Raw genomic sequence first — 21,952 nt, 5'->3', positions numbered from 1 at the left:
TCTTAATTAAATCTATGGTTGCCATATAATATAACACTTAACGAGTACAATACTATTGCGTACAGAAAATAGTATTTGATTATGTGGCTTTCGTCGTAATTTCGTCTCCATATTTTTCTTATTAGATCTATGACTTAAAAAAATGTTAATTTACAAACAATTTATAAATGGTTGAATGAGTTGTTAAAAAAAGTGCTATTACGCCATTTCGAGGACTCACTCTAAAACAGATTGCCTGATTAAACTTAATGTCCGAACAGTAAAGTTTAATTAACAGTACTTGGTTTTAATACCTATAATATAGACGCACAAAGTGCAACCACTTTAAATTAACAATAAAATTCACTATCTGGTTACAACTCGTAAATCAAGCGTAGGTACTAGAACACATACACATCAAATTTTTTCCTTCAAAATTATTCCACTCGAATTTGTTTCTAAAGTATTTTGTGTTTCGAGCAACGCTACAGTAACGATGCCATTAAATTAATTCAGATTTATTTGAAAACTGTACCCAGTAAAATACATATAAATAAGTAAATGTGACTAGTTTTCACATGTCCCAAAACGTTTTCTTCTAATCAATCTATCGACAACTGTTTGAAACTACCATCCACTCCAAACAAATCCTCGTAAGTCGTCGGCTTCCCTGGCCTTTTTGATTCGTCCGCTTTGACGTTTTCTTGTTCGTTAAACCACGACAAATTGTCTTCCAGGGCCTTTATCCACGGATCTAGATACGTCTGTACCTTTCCTGCCGTCCCCCCAAACTCTTCAGGTAGCAACTCCCTGGGAACATATTCAAACAGGGACTCTAAATTTTGATGGACGTGAATTCTCTTCCTAATTTTCTCTTTAAGAAACGGCGACAGCCATCTTATAATGAAATCCACCAGAGGAGTGGCGTTAATTATGTGCACTTCCTTGAGTTTTACGGGATATGCTTCCTGGACACATATAAAGAATTTCTTCACGATGGTAGGAGATACCTTGATGAAGTGTTTCATGAGAGCTACACTCGCGTCTAGAACGTATACGTCGCCCAAAACGCCTACTTCTTCGACTTTGAGGCGGACGTCACCCAACATGAAGATTATTTTCATGAAGTTGGCTATATCTGGGGTTTCGAAGTCAGTAGCAACTGCTCCAGCAACAGTTATTCGTTTACCATCTGCGGTGAGACCCGGCATTATAGCAGCACGCCTGGAAAATGAAAAATGTATAATCATTGTAGGAACTACAATACAGACTATAAAAAACTGATGAGAATGAAACGGTGCGAGTTAAATTATTTTGACATTGTACTGTCCACAACTCAAACACAGTTGTCGTAGTACCTGTAGATTTTTATTACAGAAAATATTCCCAGAACACACAAAAACTACTCTAGCATAAAACCACAGAGTTTTTTTCGGTTTGTTAAATATGTATTACTAAAATAATTCATTCAAGTTATCTAACTTATGAATGAAATTTTTTGTATTTGAATATCTAAACAACTGAACCTTTTAATTCTTCCGACGTATTTAGTATATACATGTCGACCATTGAACCTTGTTTTTTTTGTGTTTGTTTGAGGGAATGTAAAACGATGGCCCACAATGCAGCTGAATAACTTCACTTTTAAAATTTAACCAATAACTCGAATGGACATATAATATTAAATTCATGTAATTTTGTTAGCTTCGCAATTTTTCACCTCATACAATGTTTCTCTGTCTCACAATTTTAGCGTCAGTAATTTTCTTTGCTGTATAATTTAAATTGAACCTTACGTGATGTTTTTTGTCTGCACAAGTTTTACTTTACACCAGATCTTTTTTGTTTTTATAAATCCTTGCTAGTTTTTGTTTTGTAAATATTTTGTTGATTAATGCTTCTATCATAAAATTATGTGATGTCCAAACTTAATCTCAAATAAGGATTCTTTGCTGTTTAAAAATTTCACGAGAGTGTATGGCGCATTTAAAAGTTGTTTATTGCTTTTTCTGAAACTTTAACCCTTGTTCAGTTGTAGTTTAATATCAGTCATAGAAATTGAACATTTAAATGGAACTGAGGTTAAATAACACAGAAACACGTAGCGGAAGCGGAGTGCGCGGTTCCTAGTCGAGCTGGCGGGATTTATTGCGCCATCTGCTCAAAGGATACGGGCTTTGTATAGAAGTCAGGCTATTGACTTGGCCTAATAGCCGATACCCAACCACGAGTTTGCGACCGTAACGGCCTGCTCGTACGGCATATTCGTCTTGGGTAGGAGAACACTCACAACCAGGAGCCCCAAACTCCCCTCTGGCTACAACGCCCCCAATGGGTATTTTTCTAGACTGAAATTGATATAGTTCTATCGCCACACTCGTATAGCGCTTTGGTGCCGCTGCCGCCGCATAGCTTTTTATTTAAATTTTGTTCTCTTGTTGACTGCCATTATTTAAATTTTCCGCCACACGTGTATTGTATCCAGTTACTTTACGTCATATTTTGCTTTGTTTTTATTAAATTTGTGATATTCAAATATTTGCATTTCAGAACGTCGAATTTGATTTCATTCAGAGTTTTTTTTTGTACCGAAGCATTAATAAGGTCTTCAACCTACGTAACTTAGTTGCAGCTTTTTTTTTGTCAGTGGAGGAATAAATAATTTTGTGTCCTCCATATATTTCGTGTTCTATTTAGCGGTACTTTCCCAATCTTGGGATCCACCACTTACATCTGAACGCATCCCGCCATTTTTCAAAAATACAATGTAGGGTTCCATTTTGTTAGACCAAGGCCAAATTTTTGAATTTTTCGCGGGCTTTCAATTTTTTTTCACATGTCAATTTAAAGCGGGATGTTTGGGTTATCACAGTACCAAGGATATTGTTAGTCGAATGTTTGTCTAATTCAAGTTGGTTTTTGGATATTTGCTCTTTCGATGTTAGCTCACCACCCGAGTTAGTGTTTAATTGTGAGTCAGAGTCCAATTGTGCTTCATTGAGCCCAAATATTATTAAATTATCTTCCCTCTTTTGGCGATCCGTAAATTCTTAGATAACATCTTCGAACTGAAAATCATGAACGGGTTTAATGGAAGACATAGATTTCAAATTATTAATATGAGCTTGAAGGTCGTCTTTGATTTGATTCAGATTAGTTATCAGCTGAGTTTGATCCTTGATGTCATTATATTGACCGATATTGTCATTACAAAAATTACAGACAACCTTTAGAGCCTTAGATTTAGTGCGAGTCCATTTAACCTCACTTTCATTGAGTCCTATGCAATTCAGACGGATTTTTCCTCGGCAGACAAAATAATTAATAGTCGAAACGTTAGGATTAATGGCACTGTGACAATTTCGGCAATTCATGACTATTATATAAGCAAAACAATAACGTGGGCACAATGCTTCACACCCCCGGGGTCGATCCGGGTGACTAACAAAAAGTATACCACGAGTATGTGATTATGTTTATTTTATGATATCGTTTATGTGTTCTACAACGTGAATTCTGAACATTTACTCCTGGAACATTCCTCTCACAGCGAAGTGTGTACCAAAACTCCCCATTATTATAATTTCGATCATAATTAATATGGTTTGTAGTGTTCGTTTCATATGTGTTTGGTTTATGTGATATGGGGATTCTGTCCACAATATATTCTTCATGAATTCCTGTTGATTTAAGCAGTAACTGAGTTAGCGCATAATCTGACATCATATAAGTTCGCTGTTTTGTAAAATTTCTGATATAAAAGTCATCACTTATCTATCCAAGTAGATGAGAGCACCTACCGATTTTCAATGTTTTCAATTTCGAACTCGCGGAGATTCAGAAATACACAAGAGTCGTGGAAAGTAATTAGAAATGAAAAATTTGTGATTGATTTAATCTTGTTGTAAAAAAAAGGATAAAACTAAAACATATTTTGTAAAATTGATTCGATTATTTTGTTGACCGACTTTTGCATTCCCTTTTACGTTCATGATTGCGGAGGTCAAACTTGTATTCTGGAACAATAAATTTACGTTGGTCATGTACATTTATTTATTATTTTGTACATGAACCGTGCTTCAGACAGACATGAAAATAAGTAGGTAGAAACCCTGAAATAAGATTTACATTTGTGGTTTAAGGATGGTTAAAAGCCCAGTTGGCCGTGAAAAGTGCAACATTTATTGTCGTCGTATTTAAATTATTCTACCTTCTACATTTAACAATAACAATAAAAAACTCCACTGAATGTATGTTAATTGTATATTAGTTGCAATAATTGGTTTTACGAAATATTAAATACAAAAAATTATGGGTTTAATGGAAAAGTAGCCATTTTTATGTAATATTTATGTAGGTATTGCTTATTACCAGTTTTGTTACGTGTTACTTTTTTATCATGTCGGTTTTAGAAGCAGCATTTAAGCAGTAACCTGGTTTGTGGAATAATTCAAAAAAATTGGTCTAAGGTTAGTTAGAGAGAGGTGCAGTCCAAAAAATGCAACTTTTTGGAAAAAATATAAAACTCGTTCTCGAACTTTGTTTTTTCGAATTTTATTAATTTTGTCAAATACAAACATTCGTCACCAATAGCTTAAAATCAAAATAAAATCGAAAACTTCAACAAATATTTAAATACAAAAAGAAAAGTTTTTACTTACATCAGTTTAATAATTTCCTGCAGTTCTGGCCTTTTCACGTCCCGATTTGTAAAGAACTCAGGAATAGCAGCTCTCATGGTGAAGTACATATCAAGTTTCTTTTTAGTTTTTTCTAAAGAGAAACTGGCGCCACGTAGGAATGTCATAATTCGATGGTCATCTGGGACAAAAATAAAAGAACTATAAATAAATATTTTACGAAATCTGAAAGCCACACCCAACTGTAAATGCATAAGAAAGGAAATTTCCACCGAAATTTACTTCCCAAAAAATGAGATAACAAGCACAAGTCAAACTATCTATAAATATTTATGTAAATTAATATGTAGTAAACTTGTCTATTATTTTTAACTGTATCATCCGTGTTTATTATTACAAATTAACAACTTCGTTTATTGTGATGTTTAACCTTTTTAATTAGATATGAAGTATTTAGGCAACCAGTTATACAGATGTGTTTGGTCTTTGTCATGCGTCCTTGGGCATTTAGTGCAGTTCAAATCTGACAGGCGGCATATTTTCATGACCTACTTCGACTTTATAATCATTTATAGAGAGCCTGTACTGAGAGAGCAATAAGAAACACGAACGAAGACACCCATTGATTTTTGAAGATTTGACAGATACACAAGTTTTGATTAATGTTTTACTTTTAATTTCAAATATTCAGGTACACAGACGTAACCGAAAATCCCAAACAAAAAACACCTTGGACGTCACATTTTGATAAATATCTCCTCCATAAATTAAGTTCTGACTCAACGAATGTAAAACAGAAAAACCCACCGTTAGGTTTTGTAATGTAAATACTAGAACGACATTGTTTAGTTTATTGGTAATAATGAAATTTACGATACTGATTATATTATCCTAATTTACAATGAATAAACATTTGTGTAAATAAGAAAGTATTTTTGATAACCAAATTATGGGTTATATATTTTATGCTGAAGATAACTTGATAATTGCTGCAATTGTTTATGTTGCATTATGCATTAGTTAAGTTGCATAATCACACTAAGCACGAGACTTTTATTAGACAATCGATTTAATCAATAAAACGCTAAAAACTGTATAATATGTGCATCACGCAATATTTTCACAATTATAGGTAAAATATCAAATCTCAGACAATCAAATTCAAGGTTATGCTTACATTATACTAATTTACATTTAACACACATATATTTATATTATTTTCTGTGAAATCCAAAATAGGTGGTAAATCGTTACACAACATTTTTATAACAACATTTACATCTGTTACAACTGTATTGTGATAGTGGGTATATTTGTAAATGAAATGGGTTGTAAACATTTTGGTAATGATTCATAAACTTTTATTTTTTAAACATGATGCAATTACGTAGCGAAAAACGCACGTGTTTTATTAATCCATACTGTTGTATATAATTGACATTTCCTTATTGTCAGTTGTCATCGACTAAATTTTAGATTTATTACAAACATACTTCACAATGTTTACAAAAAGCAAGGCCATCTTGATGACTTTTTCAATTGAACACCCGATACTTTCATAACAGAAGTAAATCAGTTAAGGAAAATGCTGATAAATATTTCTTATAACAGCTTGCATTTTTTTAGAAATGAAGGAGAGTTTAGTCTAGTTACTATTTATTGATTTACGATATTGATTAAATTTTTGAAATTGTGGATAAAGTAAATGTTTATGTACATCTATCCATTTTCATAAATAAATCGGTTGTGGAACATGAAATTTTCAGTATGACATTTACTATACGGGGTTTCTATAAATGATTATAGGATCGAAGTAGGTCATGAAGACGTGCCGCCTCTCAGTTTGGAGCTTAATAAAATGCCCAAGGGAGCACGACAAATATCACGCGCATCTGTATAACTGGTTGCCTAAGTGATTCATATCTTAAAAAAAATAAAACTAATTCATTATAATAAAAAGAAACAAATTTATTGCGATTAAACACAGTAAATGTTGAAAATATTCACCATTCTGTTTTGTTGTTTTGAGCTTGGATCAACGACAATTACTGTAATTCACACTTGAAAAATATTAAAACAATAAAAACGACGACTTTAAATGACAGGTTTCAAACGACATTAATGACAAATGAGAACTGTCATAATGAGGCACAATTTCAGCGAAGCGGGATTTTTGGAATCCATGGCCAACCACGCCCTTAAAATCATTTATAAAAACCCTGTACAAACTACGATTAACAATTGGATTCAAAATAGGGATTTTAGTCCCTTTATGGAAAGAGAGTTATTCGAAATTTCGACTAGCAACAGCTTTTTAGACAAAAATCAGTTTTTAATTTTAAATTCAGTTGATATCAATGCAGATTGCATTTTATTTAAATTAGAATAACTGGCTCCGTGGATCGGCAAAAAGTCTCAATTTGGTATTTCTACAGAAATAGGTTAAGAAGAGATCCTTGAGAAATAATTGCCTTTTTTAATATGTCGCTTAACTGGATGACGACAATTACAAGTTTTTCTAGTATAAAATGACACGTAGCAAATTCAAACGGTTTGAATAAATCTAAGTTTGGACAAAAGTAATAAACTTCTAGGATCCGTGGTTTTTGAATCCGCCTTGAGTTCTAAAAAAAAAATTGAACATTATAGATAAATACACAAAATAAATAAGGTGCCACAACGCATTTGTAGGATGTCAAAAATATATGCATAGAACTTATTACAAATAAAATTTTGCAAAACCAAATTTTATAATTTTCCAAAGAAGCGAATTTGTTGGCTTGGACTTCAGAGGGGAGGGAAGTCCTGTTGAAATAGTTTTAATATTTTTGAAATGACGTCATCAAATTTTTGGAGAGCGTAAAACTAGAATATTTTGTTTTACAATTTTGTTTTTTAAAATTAAACGCCCTATATAAAAGCAAGAAAATTGGAAAAACGTGGCAACGTCGCATCTGAATTTCAGACGTAAACTATGGTCATGAAGCCTAGAACAAGTCCAATCAGAGTATGTAAAAACACACAGTGTTCTATTAGAAAAAATAGTAGTATGTCAGGGTTAAAAACACAACACTGTCGTTAAAAATCGTAGTAGTTAATGCTACTCAAAGAACTATATAATTTTGATCTTCAACTTTTTTTTCTCCCTAATCGTTATGAAACCGAGGACCGGGTGCTTAGTGGTCCACCCTGTATATGTAAAATTGTAATTTACTTATAATTCTCGGTTATTTTGTAGGTAATTAGTTCTACAGAAACGCCATCACCAACTGAAGAATTAAAGTAAACATCAAACTAGTGTTTGAATTTGGCGGAAATAGTTATAGTGGGAGTTACAGACCATTAATATAATAACAAATTAGGAAAAATGAATTGGATAAATTACCAGTCGTTTCCATTTTTCTCAGTAACCTGTACAATTACGATATTAAATAATGACTGAAATATAATTAAAACGTCGTTACTCAAACGAAAGCTGAAGATCTCCCATTTACAAATTACGATAATTTCACAGTTTAAAGAACCCACAGACCGTACCGTCTCGTCAACCCGGCCACAAAATAACTTACCCAAAGTGATAAAAGCACCATTAACCCAATTACAGAAGCAATTTATTTGGAAAAACATACCCCAACTGTCTGGTAAATGTGGTTCCTTCCGGAGCCATTCCTTGATAGCCTCAAGATCACGGTCTCTAGTATTCACATCTTCGTTAAAACTCTTCCTAATTTGTTCCTGCTGCTCAAGGCTTGGTTGTATTAGCAACATCTCGATGGCTTACGCTCACTACGATTATGAAAGCAGGAATGAACAAAGTTGTGCTGCCTTTTTTACAGCCTTGGCTAGGTGGAACCGTCAAGAGCAAGGATCTCGGGGTCGGAAACTTGCACTAAACCGGTCTACGATTAATTATTCTAGAAATATGACAATGGATGAGCAGACGCAGAAGGTCAGTTTGATGAAAATTCAAATTCTATTATTAAAGAATTACTGACGCACAAGTTTTTTCAGGCAAGTAACAAATAAGTAGGAAGGAAAGATGACTTTCTTGAAAAGTCGAATAATTTTATTTCGCGATACGTTCTGTCAAAATCCTCAATAAATTTGGGGATCATTGTTTAGTGCCAGATTTCAATTATGGCCTTTGTATTTTGTGTTTCTTGTGTTAAATCACGTCAAAATTCGAGTTCAATGACTAATAAAAACCCAAACCAGTTTTGAGATTTGGTTACAGTCAGTGAAAGTTACACAAGCAAGCGAAAGTGTTTCGACGATGACGAAAAATGCGTGCCTGCTATCTTTAGTAGACACATTTTTCTTTATATGAAATGAAATAAGGTTACGTAATTTCAGGTAACTATTACACAAAAAAAAAAACAATGAAACAATTAACTATACATTTTGCTATAATAGTTTTGTTTTTATTTCTATGAATATTTTATTCGATGCCAAATATAATATAATCAGCAATAACAATGACGTTATAATTAACAGTGTTTGCTAAGATAAGTAGATGTTGAAAACTATGACAAAATTTCAGATAGAATATGGCACATGTGACAAAAATAAAGACAGAAATTTTAATAGACAAACACAAAATTTTGATTTTTTTCCAAAAATTTTATATCTAGGGTTTAGGGGTAAAAATTACTATAATTCCTTTGCATTATTTATGCATAATAGTTGTCTTATTTTATTTTAAACTGTATGTAAACTGAATTTATACGAAACTAGCTGAACCCGTGAACTTCGTTTCACCTACAATTTAATTTTGAATCTGCAAAACCGAATGCTTGGAAATCTTGCAGATGTTTTAAACATATGATAAGTTAGCCCAAAATTTTGCCAAATGAATCCTGTCTAAAATGTCCAAAATAGGATGAGACTATACTTGTGATTTATCATTCCATTCATATTTTTTAGTTTTGCTTATAGGGGGTGTCTCAAAAAATTAATCATTGAGTCAAATTATTTTATTGATTGACTCAAGAATTACAAAATTGAATTTTGAAATATTGCAGACGTTTTGAAGTTACTGTTTGACATGGTAGGTTTTTAATCAAAATATATCTGTTTATCAAGCCCAAAAACTTGATGACGTCATTTCAAAATTTTGTCGAATAAATCCTATCTAAAATGTGCAAAATATCATCAGTATATATTCGTAATTTATCATTGCATTCATACTTTTTAGATTTGCTTTTACAGTGACTCAAAAAAATGCATGGACAGTCAATTTATTTTAGTGAATAACTCAAGAGTTGCAGAAATGAATACTTTGAGATTTTGCAGTCGTTTTAAAGTTATTGTACCTAAGCATGGTAAATTGTTAAGAATATCTATTTATTTCCCCCAAAAAATTGATGGAATGGCTCACTCGATTTTCGCAGATAATTTTGGGAATACAATACAGTTATTTTTAGTATTACACTGCACCAATCCAAGGTGGTATACGTGTTGATCGTAAATGTTGATTCGGTCATCACAAAATTGTGTGAAGAAAAGACTCAACTCGTAAATGCTGAATATGTTTCATTATACAGGGTCATTATAAAATATTGTAGTCAACTCACCTATGAAAAACAAATGAAATTTTTCTCGTGCCGCTAATCACCAAAATGATTTGAACTGTTTTGAAATGTCACGAACGTCCAAACAAATCTGTCAGATGTGTCAAAAATTGAAATGCCCGGTTCGCGGTTTAATTTCATTTTAAATAGACAATTAGCATTAAGGGTTGCAGTGTTATCGAGCATTTGTGAACGCCACTGCAATACATTTCAGTTTCAAAAATTGTAAATTGTGAGAAAAACGTTTAAGGGCTTTGTCATGAATTACACCTTGGAAAGTCGATTGGAGTTGAACAGAATAAATCATCTGGTCTGTTTTGCAAAGAAGCAATAATTTTTCAAATAATGAAATCCAAAAAGTGAGGTTAAGTTTGTCGAAACCAATGAACACGGTAATTATTTAAAAAATTACATTTTTATAGGTACCCTGAAGGTAAAAATTGTGAAAAATCACGTAATGGACAATGGCAGAGCAAGTCTTATCACAGTTAACGAACACTATGAGTACCTAATGAGTTTTTGCAGTAAATAATTTTGCCAAAGTTGTGATCCCGCGAAAGTTCTGTTTGTAAATTGTAAGGAATCGTCAAAATATTGGTGCAGACATGGTTTGTGACCGGTGCTTTTCTCTTGAAAAAACACAACTGAAATCCTTGATCTTCATCCCTACAATAGGTGAAAATTGCTATGTCCAAACATTACCTTCAGCTTTGCAGTTTCTAGATATCTGAAACATGCCAGATCTGCATAACAGGAATGTCAAAGAGGTTCTACCCAAAACACGCCCACATGGCCATCCTAATATCAAGATTTTTCAAAATTTCTATAAGAAAAAAGATGAAAAAACCAATAAAATTTCAGGAGCATAGTGTTAAGAGTTCTGTAGCTGATTATGAGATCTCTTGAAACAACAGAATGTTTAATAAAGATTTTTAACTTTCCTAATAGTAAAATTACAATTATTACTAAACAGTAAGTTGAAGTAAGTTTTAAATTAAGAGAATGCAACTAACACCGAAAGAAAAATGAAAGTTACTGAAAATAAAAAACTTTATTGCAGTACCTACATACACTTTCTACATCTAATTTTGTTTATTGATCACATTCCTTTACTTGAAAAAGTATCAGGCCTATGAATCGTCGTCTGCTAACCACACACCAACCTTCATTGCGTGTGATGGTGTTTCTTCAAAAGCGTGAGTGTTTTCTATACACCAAATTCTGAAGTTCTGTCAGTTGACATAATAGCCTAACAGATGAAACCAGGCTTCATCAGAAAAGAACGACAAATCGAGAATCCCGTTATCGTCCATATCAGCTTGAAACCAACTACACTACCCAACGCGGCAAGGAAAATCAGCTGGTTGCAGCTCCTGAACCAACAAAATCTTGTATGGATGCATATGTAACTTCTCTTTTACGATTTTCTGACATGGGCTGTATGGTACTCCGGACAGTAAAGATTTTTGACAAAGCTTTATTCGGACTTTGTTCCATTCTCATCCTTAAATCTTCAACAACGTCTTCACTAACTTGAGGTCTCCCCGTCGGTTTTCACTTAGAAATGCTACCAGTGTCGTTAAATCTGGCCATAATTCGCCATATAGCGTCTTCAAAGATTCTTCATCAATGACAACAGAACATTTCACTAGATACTCGTTTTTAGACGCCTCCACAGAGTACACTCCATCCCCATCCTCATTTAACACCCCATTACGGTAATAGGCATGATGATTGCGCCAAAGGACTAAAAAAATCATTTGTAACACTGACCATAGTTATTCCTCTCTGTTCATTACCTGAGATTATTCCACAATGATCTCTAGTTTTGATAAAAACTGTTTTTTGAGACACTTATTAAAGTTCTAACAAAGGGGAAGACAGCAAAAATGAAAACAAGACAAGGCAATTAACGCACAAAGTGAGGGAAAACGTACCAGTACAAATGAAAAAATTATTGACATCTGACAGAATTTGATGAAGCGTTGAAACAGTGCAGCCGCTAATGTCAACTAATGTGGCGCTAAAAATAAAAATTCCAATATTAGTGTAATCCTTTCCACAAAACTGAAAAAGGCGGCACAAAATGTCACCAAAATCATGGCCTTCTTCGACTACAATATTTTATAATGACCCTGTACTTTTGGTGCGAAGGAAGTTCTGTCGAAACAACGTTTGATCAATTTTTTGACAATGGTTGATATAAATAAAACTCAGTAGATGCTCATACTCGAAATACGAAGTATCTACTCGAATATCAAATCAAAATATTTCTTTTTTTTTTGAAGAGTGTGGCAACGCTGCAGAAACGTTCTGTTTCATTTTTCGCTACAAAAATCTCGAATTCGGGACTTGTACGGGAAATTTAATTGAAGAGAACAGTGCCAATACGATTCCAGATGATCAAAGACAAACGAGGTGAGGAAAATCCGAACTAAGTTAACAAAGTGTGCAAGAAAGCCAAAACAAACCTAGTGAGGTTAGTTGATAAGACGGAAAAATACGGTGCGATAAGACAACGTCTGATCGCGGTATTGCCGGACTGTGCGGAAAAGCGGCGGTGGCACGGAGAGAAATACTAATTTCCGAGGAGTTGATCCGAATTAGTTTTCCTAGCGCTGTGCCCACAATACGCGGATTAAGAAGAAATGAATTCAACATTTAAGGACATCACCGATAGCGACGATTGCACGTCTGACGACGGTAAAAGAAAAAGAGATAATAAAGAAGAAAAAGCATTTATAAAAAGTAAGAAAATTTATAGATCGCCGGAAGAAAAAGCCATGGAAAAAAGCGATCCAAATGAGGAATTACGAGAAATGTTGAGAACACTGTTGATGGACAACAAAAATAAAGCGAAGGAAATGGTTGAACTAAAAGAAATGATGGGAAGTATGATAGTTGAGATGAAAGAAATAAGAAAGGAAAACAACGAATACAAAAACCAAATGAATAGACTAGCAAAAGAAAATGAGGAACTAAAAAATTCAATAAAGGAAATGAACCAGAGGATGGAAATTGTTGAATCGGCTCTAGAAATGTGTCAAAGGAACAAGAAGAGAAATAATCTAATTGTCAAAGGATTAAAAATAGATACAAGTTAAAATGAAATCATAAAGGAAGCCATGGAAAATTTTATAAAAAAAGAATTAGAAACGGAGGTGGAGATAAACAAGGCCTATAAAATAAATGAAAAGACCTGTATTATGGAATTGAAACATTTCGAAGATAAAGTAAAAATACTCAGAGCGAAAGGAAAATTGATTAATAGGAAAGGCGAGGCAATCTACATCGATTGTGATCTAACGAGAAAGGAGCAAGAAACCCAAAAAAGACTAAGGGATATTGCAACCGAAGAAAAAAAGAAAGGAAAAATAGTAAAGAAAGGTTATAACTTCCTAGTTATAAACAATGAGAAGTGGAAGTGGAATAGTAAAGCAAACAACATAACTCGACAAATCGAAGTTGATCCAAAAAACTAAAGACATATGCTCCGAAGGATAAAAATAAAAAGACAAATGCTGTGAAAATGGATAAGAATATGGTTTTAAATAGTTTTAATAAAAATAAGGGAAAAGAACAAAGGAATAAAAGGGGTAAACAAAAAGTAAGGAATAGGAGAACGATAGGAAAATATCCTATAAAAAATACAAAACAAAAAAATAAAGCAAAGGAAATTAAAGTACGTATAGGAACATGGAATATTAGGAGTATAACAGGCAAGGAAATGGAACTAACATCAGAATTTAAAAAATCTAACTTGAAGTTACTGGCACTAACTGAAATAAAGAAAAAAGGAGCAGGAGAAATGATCGTGGAAGATTACACTATAATGTATAGCGGTGTAGAATCATCAATATGGGCACAAGCAGGAGTGGGATGTATTGTCAAAAACGATTTTATGAGCAGAATAAAAAGGTGGGAAGGAGTTAATGAACGAATTATGGTCGTTGAAGTAAGATTTGATGAGGACAAGTTTTGGACAGTTATAATAGTATACGGACCCAATGAAAATGACAATAAAAATAGTAAAGAAAAATTTTGGGATGAACTACAGGAAGTGTATGAGAAAAGTAGCAGTCCCATCTTGATAGTTGGTGATCTGAATGCTAGAGTGGGCAATGAAGTAAGAAATAGCAATGGGGTAATAGGAAGTTTTGGAGAGACAATTAAAAATAAAAATGGCGAACTATTAATTGACTTCTGTAACTCAAACGGACTAATAATTTTGAATACATGGTTTCAACACAAAGAAATACACAAATTCACCCGTGTTGCGCCAACACGAAATGAAAAGTCAATCATTGATTATATCATAACAGAAAAAAATCTGAGAAACAAAATACACGATGTTAAAGTCAGTAGACTTCCGGAATTGGGCAGTGACCACTTCCTAGTTGTGGCAAAAATGAATCTAAAAGAAGCGAACATTTCCAAAGACACAATGAAAGCAACAAGTAAAGAGAAGAGAACTGTAAGGACACATAAGTTAGCCAATGAAGAAATAAGAAGCAATTTCACAAAACTTACAGAAGAGAAATTTAAAAGAATGGAGGTACAGCAGCAAACACTCGAACAAAGGTGGAAGTTCTTTAAAGATACAATCTATGATGCAGCTAGAAAAGTTTGTGGATTTACTACAACAGGAGGATCTAAGAAAAGAACTAGCTGGTGGAGTGAAGAAACAAAACTCGCTATTAAAGAGAAGAAAAAATTATGGAAAGCTTATCTAGCAAATAGTAAGTACAAGACAATCATATGAAATGTATAAAGAGGGCAGAAAACTAGTCAAAGATATAGTGAAGAAAGCAAAAGTTAAGGAATGGGAACAATTTGGCGAAAAAATGGAAGAAAACAGCAAGCAAAATCAAAAATTGTTCTACGGCGTTCTGAAGAGAATGAGAGGAAAATCAGGAGGTACCCTAGGACAGATAATGAACAAAAACGGGGAGTTGCTTACGGAACCTGCTGATATTGCTGATAGGTGGGGAGAATACTTCTCAGAACTTTTAGAAGCAGATGAATCAGAAGAAACACCAAATGATCATCGAAGCAACTACACAACAATCAGAGACGAAGACATTTCGATACAAGAAGTAATTGCAGCCATTAGAAAACTGAAAAACGGGAAAGCAGCAGGCATTGATGACATTAAAGCGGAATGGCTGAAGTATATGGGACTATCAGCGATCAAATACTTTTGTAATATAATGAATGAGGCTTGGAAACAAAAACGAATACCTGAAGACTGGTCAACTGCAGTGATCACCCCTATATTTAAGAAAGGAGACAGAAAGAGGTGTTCGAACTATAGAGGAATTTCGATACTAAGCGTACCAGGGAAAGTATATGAGATTTTACTAGAAAAGAAACTAAGAGACTCGATAGAAAATAGTCTACACGATGCGCAGAGTGGATTCCGACCCGGACATAGTGTACAAGACCATATCTTCACCATTAAGCAATTAACCGAAAAGTTCCTGAAACACAATAGAGAGCTGTACATATGTTTTATAGATATGGAAAAGGCCTTCGATAAAGTCCCTAGGAAATGTATTTGGGAAGCATTAAGAATATCTGAAGTCGAACCCGGACTAATTGAAGGAATCAAATCCACTTACAAATCAAGCTGGAACATAGTGAGAGCACTTAATTGTGAATCCCCAAGATTTGGGACAACCCAGGGAGTGAGACAAGGGGGGGTGCTGAGTCCACTATTGTTCTTGATATTCATGAATGGCATCATAAATAAATGTAGTGCACAATCCCAAAGAACAGAAGCTGGTTACCATCGATTAAGAAGCGTTAAAGTGAGTGAATGTATATTTGCAGATGACATTGCACTAATAGCGAGCTCCGAGCAAGCACTTCAAACCAATCTAAACATTTGGGCCAGAGAACTATCGGTTAACGGAATGACAATCAATCTTGACAAAACAAAAGCCCTAGTCATATCCAATTCTCCTAAAGAAATTAACATCCTTCTGAATGGAAATAAAGTGGAGCAAGTAAAAGAATATGAGTATTTAGGAGTCAAGATAGATGAAGAAGGAAAACTACAAAAAGAACTAGACAGTAGAATTGCGAAAACAACAAAACTATACCATTCCTTGAAAAAAGGTTTTATTAATAAGAAAGAAGTCAATAAGAAGACAAAAATAACTATTTACAAGACGGTATACCTCCCTACACTCCTGTACGGATGTGAGACATGGACCCCTACTGAAAGACAGACAGTTGAGATGAAGTATCTACGCAGAGTACAAGGAGTAACAATAATGGACAAAATCAAGAATGAGACAATTAGGAATAATCTCAATGTAGAGAGCGCCAACAGTGTAATTGAAAGATCACAACTAAGATGGTTTGGACACTTAAACAGGATGAACCAAGATAGACAAGTCAAGAAAATTTGGGAAGCTAGAGAATATGGTAAAGTAAGAAAAGGAAGGCCACGTAAACGTTGGAATGACGTGATTTCTGAAGCACTACAACGAAGAGGAATTACCTGGCCTGAAGTGAAACAAACGGCACTCAATAGAAAACAGTGGAGAGAACTCATCAGGAAGTAATGGACATCTATCCCTCAACACCTAACGGTAGAAGAGGAACCGGTTATATATATATATATATTTCTTTTTTTTCTAGATGATCCTAATACTTCAGTAGGTAACAGTTGATGCTCAAGTAGCATCTCGATACAATAAAAAATGAAAACAGTGACAGTGTTCAACCATCAAGGCAAAAATCGAGTCATCAAAATATGAGTTAGTATGGGCTAATGTGTTTTTCAAACTGACTGCAACTTTTGACGACGTTCCACGTTGATGAAAGTCTCCATCTTTAGTCATAATTCACTCTTACAACGATCCTACTCGTTTTCTAAGCTGCTTTACAGACAGCTCAGTCATTTGCCACGCCGATGCTCATTTTTAGATTAAATGCTCACAAAACGCGTAGATGTTCAATTTGTGTCCGGGGAGATACAATGTTTCCAAGTAGGTACTCAGTACATAGAGTAGATGCCCAGGTATATAAAAGTAATACTGAAATAGGTACTTCGTACTTCGAATATGAGTATCTACTCAGTTTTATTCATACCACCCAATGTCTCGCTTCAATGTTCGATTATGTTGATTATGAGCACAACGTTGATCAACTTCCGTATCCGAATTACCCATGAAATAAATCATTGCGGTTTGCACCTGAGGTAGTTCGTCGCACATTTGATTGACTTCGTGAACCTATGTCAGCTTGTCGTCTTCTCTGCATTGTAATGAACTTCATAAAATGACACAGAATTATTTTCACAGTCAATCAAATTTGTAAATTTTGTCTTGAGAATTTTAAAATATTGAAAACTTCAAATTAAATCCTCGAATAACGGTAAAGTTTGAGGTTTTGTCGAAACCAACAAAGTGAATATAGTTAAATAGAATGGTAGATCAAAATTAATAAGAAACTTCCGCAATGTGTAACTAAATTCACTTTAACCAAGACTTTTCTTACAATAAACGACGTTTTTTTTTACGAAAAAACAAAGAACGATTTGAGATGCAATATACTTTTCACAATCGCACGGAAGAAATAGTTTTGTATGGCACGTCAGTTAGATGACAGGTCCGTCAGGAACGCCAACTATTGAAATTAATTCGAAGTGGCGATTCCCATACAAAATTTTTAGAATTTTTTAGCTGTTCTTTTAAGTTTTCCCTATTTTTTTTTATTTGTAAACCCCGTAATATACAATAATTCTTCAAATCGGTCAAGCCGTTTTTGAGTTTTAGCGAGACTAACAGGAACAGCAATTGATTTTTATTATAGTATAGAAGATTAAAAAATGGGGGTTGGTGGTAGAAAGGTGAAAATTTAGGGTTATATATATTTTTTGATGCCAAATCTTAAAAAAATAAAACTAAAAAATGTTATCAAAAAAATAAACAAAAACTTTTTAGGGTGGGCCACCCTTATCACTTTGGGGTATAAAAAATAGTTTACAACCTATCAGACCTACCAAATATACATGAAAAATTTAATACAAATCGGTCAACCCATTTCGAAGGAGCTCGGTTACAAACACTGTGACGCGAGAATTTTATCCATAATGCATTATTATTTTAGAACAAATTTCATTACCATAAAAAAGGTTATACTGAGTCGATCTTAAAAGAGAGACATATGCTGTCGCTGACTATTCTTTAGAACTTTTAGAGGGAACAATTTCGTCATACATGATTTTTACGTAACTTTAACCGTTTAAGCAGCGTAAGCAACGGAAGCTGTCAAATGGGGAATAATTTTCCCGTTTTTCCGAATTTTTCGTTGCTACTTCGCTCCTTTTGATCGTAGCGTGATGTTATGTAGTTTATAAGTATGTAGATACGATAAATGGACTATCCAACACAAAAAGATTTTTTGAATTCGAACCAGTAGTTTCTGAGATTAGCGCGTTCAACCAAACAAACACTTCAGCTTTATATTATAAGTATAAAAGCATAGAAGTATAGATTTTCAATATTTCCGAATAACATGAAAATTCGTCCCTTATCGTTACTTATACCAATAATTATTATCACATATATCAGAAGAAAGAAGTGTAATAATTTTTGAAAGATGATGTTGGGATAAGTATTGATTGTACATTATTGTTAATAAAGGTGCACTCTTTACGACCGCGCTTTATATTGTAAGTAAATCAAAATATTTACTTTGCTTCTAGCAATGTTAAAGAAGATACTTATAATATCTATCATTTCTTTGAACAAGTTTATTATTCCTCAATAACAAGAAATTTTTACTGCGGGTGTTATAGTATTGTAAAAGCAAATATATGCCACTAAAATTTAAAGTTTTTAGAAGTACCTACTAATTGTAAGATTTAGATTAATTTAACAATTTTCAAAAAAATGTACTGAGGTTGACATTTTCGTGGAAATGCCCAATAACAGAAATGCAGGGGTAATGAGCAGACAGGGACACTTTTCTTCACACTTATAGGGTCGTTTATGGTGGCTGACAAACTTGACAGACAAGGGTAGACCACGGAAAAGAACAAGCGGAAAACAACAGGTAATTGGTAGTTTGTTAGAATTTAATTGACATCAAAAAGAAAGGGGCGAAAAAACTTATTGATAAAACGAGTGTATCTATCAGCCAATAATTATCGGTAATTAATGAAAGCAGAAAATCTTGATAACCACATGAGCCAGCTACACCAAACTTCCCATAAAACTCAAATGCACTCACTACTCATTGCACACCAAAATTCGAAATTTTTTATCAAAAATAACCCAAGAAAATTAAAGTTATAATAGGAAATGTATCGTTCAGACTTCGCACTCTCATTCGGGCAAAAATATGACAGTTCTTGAAAACCGAATTATCGTAAATCAAACCTTTCCAGTTAACCTCTGTGAGACAGTAGCATAATGTTTCATAATCTGTAACTGTACTCTTTAATGATACAGTCTTCTGGAAGAAATGTATGAAACATAACTGTCAGTCTACACTTATGGTAACATGGTCAGATTTCCCGACAGGGTTAAAGTATTCAAGATTAACCAAAAAATTATGGAAAAATACAGGGTTTTTAGAAATTATTTTAACGTTTAAAATGCTACACGGAAGCGACGGCGCGGGGGAGAAAAAAAAAGAGATAGAGGTGATAAGTCGTTACGATTAACGACGCCATTTTGGTGAGGCGAGAGAATCGGTGCCAAGCGAAGGAAAGAGTTTTTTTCCTTCGTCTTTCTTTTTCGTCTCCTTAGAGATTCTGTGTCCTTCAGTAGCGTCTAAAAAGGTTGGATAAGGGTTAATTTTCCCATTATAATTTTGATAACACAAAATAAGTTTTTCAGACTTCTCAGACTTCGCGAAGAACTGTCAATTTTGTTGTACGTACCTTTCAATAACACCCTGTATACTAATTAAGTCTGCCCGGGTGTTCACTGCTTTTTCCCTTTTCTTCCCTTTCATCTCTTTCTTCTACTCTTCTTTTTTTCTGTGCTTTCCTGTCGTCTTTTTTTCTGTATGCCCTCTTGAGGCATGCTGGCGCCCTGATTTCGACATCTGATCCACCTTTGATCGACCCACCACCCCGCACCGACGAAGGAGTTAGCTTGGCCGTGGGCGTCCTTTGAGGAGGCCATCACATGATTCTACTATCATTATGACCGTTCTCACTTGTCATTAATGTAATTAGTAAACTGTCATTTAAAATCATCCCTTTATTGTTCTAACGTTTTTCAAGTGTTAATTACAGTAATTCTCGTTGATCCTAGTTCACGATCGTTTTCAAAACTCTTGGTGTTTGCGTACGAAAATTATGCTTTGTGCTAGGAAGCAAAGACTATGGCTATAACTATGGTTATTCCGTTGAACAAGACACTTCTGTCTTATTATCCCAATAGGACATTCGTAAACAAAGAGTATGTCTATTCTGTGATCGCTTGCAAGCAAGAATATCTGGCCAAATCTCTAGAGGTTCACACTAGAGATGTAATCAAAAGATTTGCTCAAACTGGCAGTATCAACAAAGGGAAATCTCCTAGAAGATCTACAGTATCTGCGGAAACGACTCTAGCAGAATCCGCAAACATTTTTGACAAGCTTTTTTCAGCAGTCAGGAGTTCCAGTTGTAACATGAAGTTGAACAATGGGTCTAAAGCATTGATGAAAAGATGTTACGGAACATTTTTGAAATTAAAAAGAGAGTGAACATGTATGTGCCTTGAATAAAATAGTGAATAAGTTCAAAATTTGTTGTGATGTTTGACCACAATAAATTTGTTTCTTTTTATTGAAATAAATTAGTTTTATTTTTTAATAAGATATGAAGCATATAGGCAACCAGTTATACAGATGATTGTGGTATTTGTCGTAGGTTAGTAAAGTCCATATAAAGTGATAGGCGGCAAGCTTTCATGACCTACTTTGATCCTATTATCATTTATAGAAACCTTGTATTATAGGATAAAGCACCAGAGGCGTTTTGATTTGACCTACACCTAGTTGGCTGCGACACCAACTGATTTAGATGACTGTTGCTGATTAAACTGGCAAGAAGTTCCTCAGAGACACTGCTACTTGGTATAAATATGATTTCAAAATATACCCAAAATTCGACAAGGCTCGTTGGACTTGACATGAATGCGAATAAACTCTCGGAATCATTTCAATTGAGCAAGTGCGGTAACTCAGTTATCTAAAGCTAGAGTGTGTGACCAGGAACCTATAAAAATTACAGGACGTTCAACATTCAAATTGTTCTTCAATTGGCCTTTATCTCCAACTTGATTCTACACATCACGAAAATTTAACATCAAAGTTAAGACACGAGGGATCCTCTAATTCTAATTCATCAGTAACTCAAAATAACATTTTAACAATTCTTTCCAGTTCCTAAAATAATTTAGAGTAATTGTGTTTTCAATGAATGTTCATTTTAATTGTTAAAAACCTTGTTTTTGGTTTTGGATAAAATAGTATTTAATGCAGCCACTTTATAAAGTTGTTTTTTTACGAGTGAAAAAATTACATACACGAGCATAGCGAGTGTTGTAAATCCACGGGTAAAAAAGACACTCTATACCTAAACGGCTTTCATATATCTTTTTATACAGTACCTCCTTTTGTCTAATGAAAATCAATTAATTTTATTTATATTTTGAATTTCACGCTTTAAATTACTGCATTAAGTAGAACTGATGACGACAAAGAAATGACGGATTTTCCAGTTATTATCCAAACTGACTCCGTGCACTT

The 21,952-nt window shown here is 33.9% G+C and overlaps 3 protein-coding genes across 3 annotated transcripts; 2 read left to right on the top strand and 1 right to left on the bottom strand.

Moving 5' to 3' along the window:
• Positions 1-481: 481 nt before the first annotated feature.
• LOC135138345 (alpha-tocopherol transfer protein-like) lies at positions 482-8,578 on the bottom strand. The gene is made up of 3 exons (XM_064068298.1): positions 8,249-8,578; positions 4,641-4,800; positions 482-1,203 (listed from the first exon to the last, which is right to left on the bottom strand). The coding sequence occupies exons 1-3, from the start codon at positions 8,385-8,387 to the stop codon at positions 582-584; spliced, it is 921 nt and encodes a 306-aa protein (XP_063924368.1). The 5' UTR covers positions 8,388-8,578; the 3' UTR covers positions 482-581.
• A 4,259-nt stretch (positions 8,579-12,837) lies between these two features.
• LOC135138653 (uncharacterized) lies at positions 12,838-13,293 on the top strand. The gene has a single exon (XM_064068631.1). It carries the CDS (start codon positions 12,838-12,840, stop codon positions 13,291-13,293), a length of 456 nt encoding a protein of 151 aa, XP_063924701.1.
• Positions 13,294-13,916: 623 nt separating this feature from the next.
• On the top strand, positions 13,917-14,951 carry LOC135138652 (craniofacial development protein 2-like). Its single transcript, XM_064068629.1, has one exon. It carries the CDS (start codon positions 13,917-13,919, stop codon positions 14,949-14,951), a length of 1,035 nt encoding a protein of 344 aa, XP_063924699.1.
• The last annotated feature ends 7,001 nt before the right edge of the window (positions 14,952-21,952 follow it).

This window comes from Zophobas morio, unplaced genomic scaffold (assembly GCF_036711695.1).
Source record: "Zophobas morio isolate AGI-343-1 ecotype UQ-CSIRO unplaced genomic scaffold, CSIRO_AGI_Zmor_V1 ptg000030l, whole genome shotgun sequence".
In the NCBI taxonomy this organism is placed as follows: Eukaryota; Metazoa; Arthropoda; class Insecta; order Coleoptera; family Tenebrionidae; genus Zophobas; species Zophobas morio.
The sequence above is the reverse complement of the archived record's forward strand: the minus strand, read 5'-3'. Positions and strand labels throughout refer to the sequence as shown.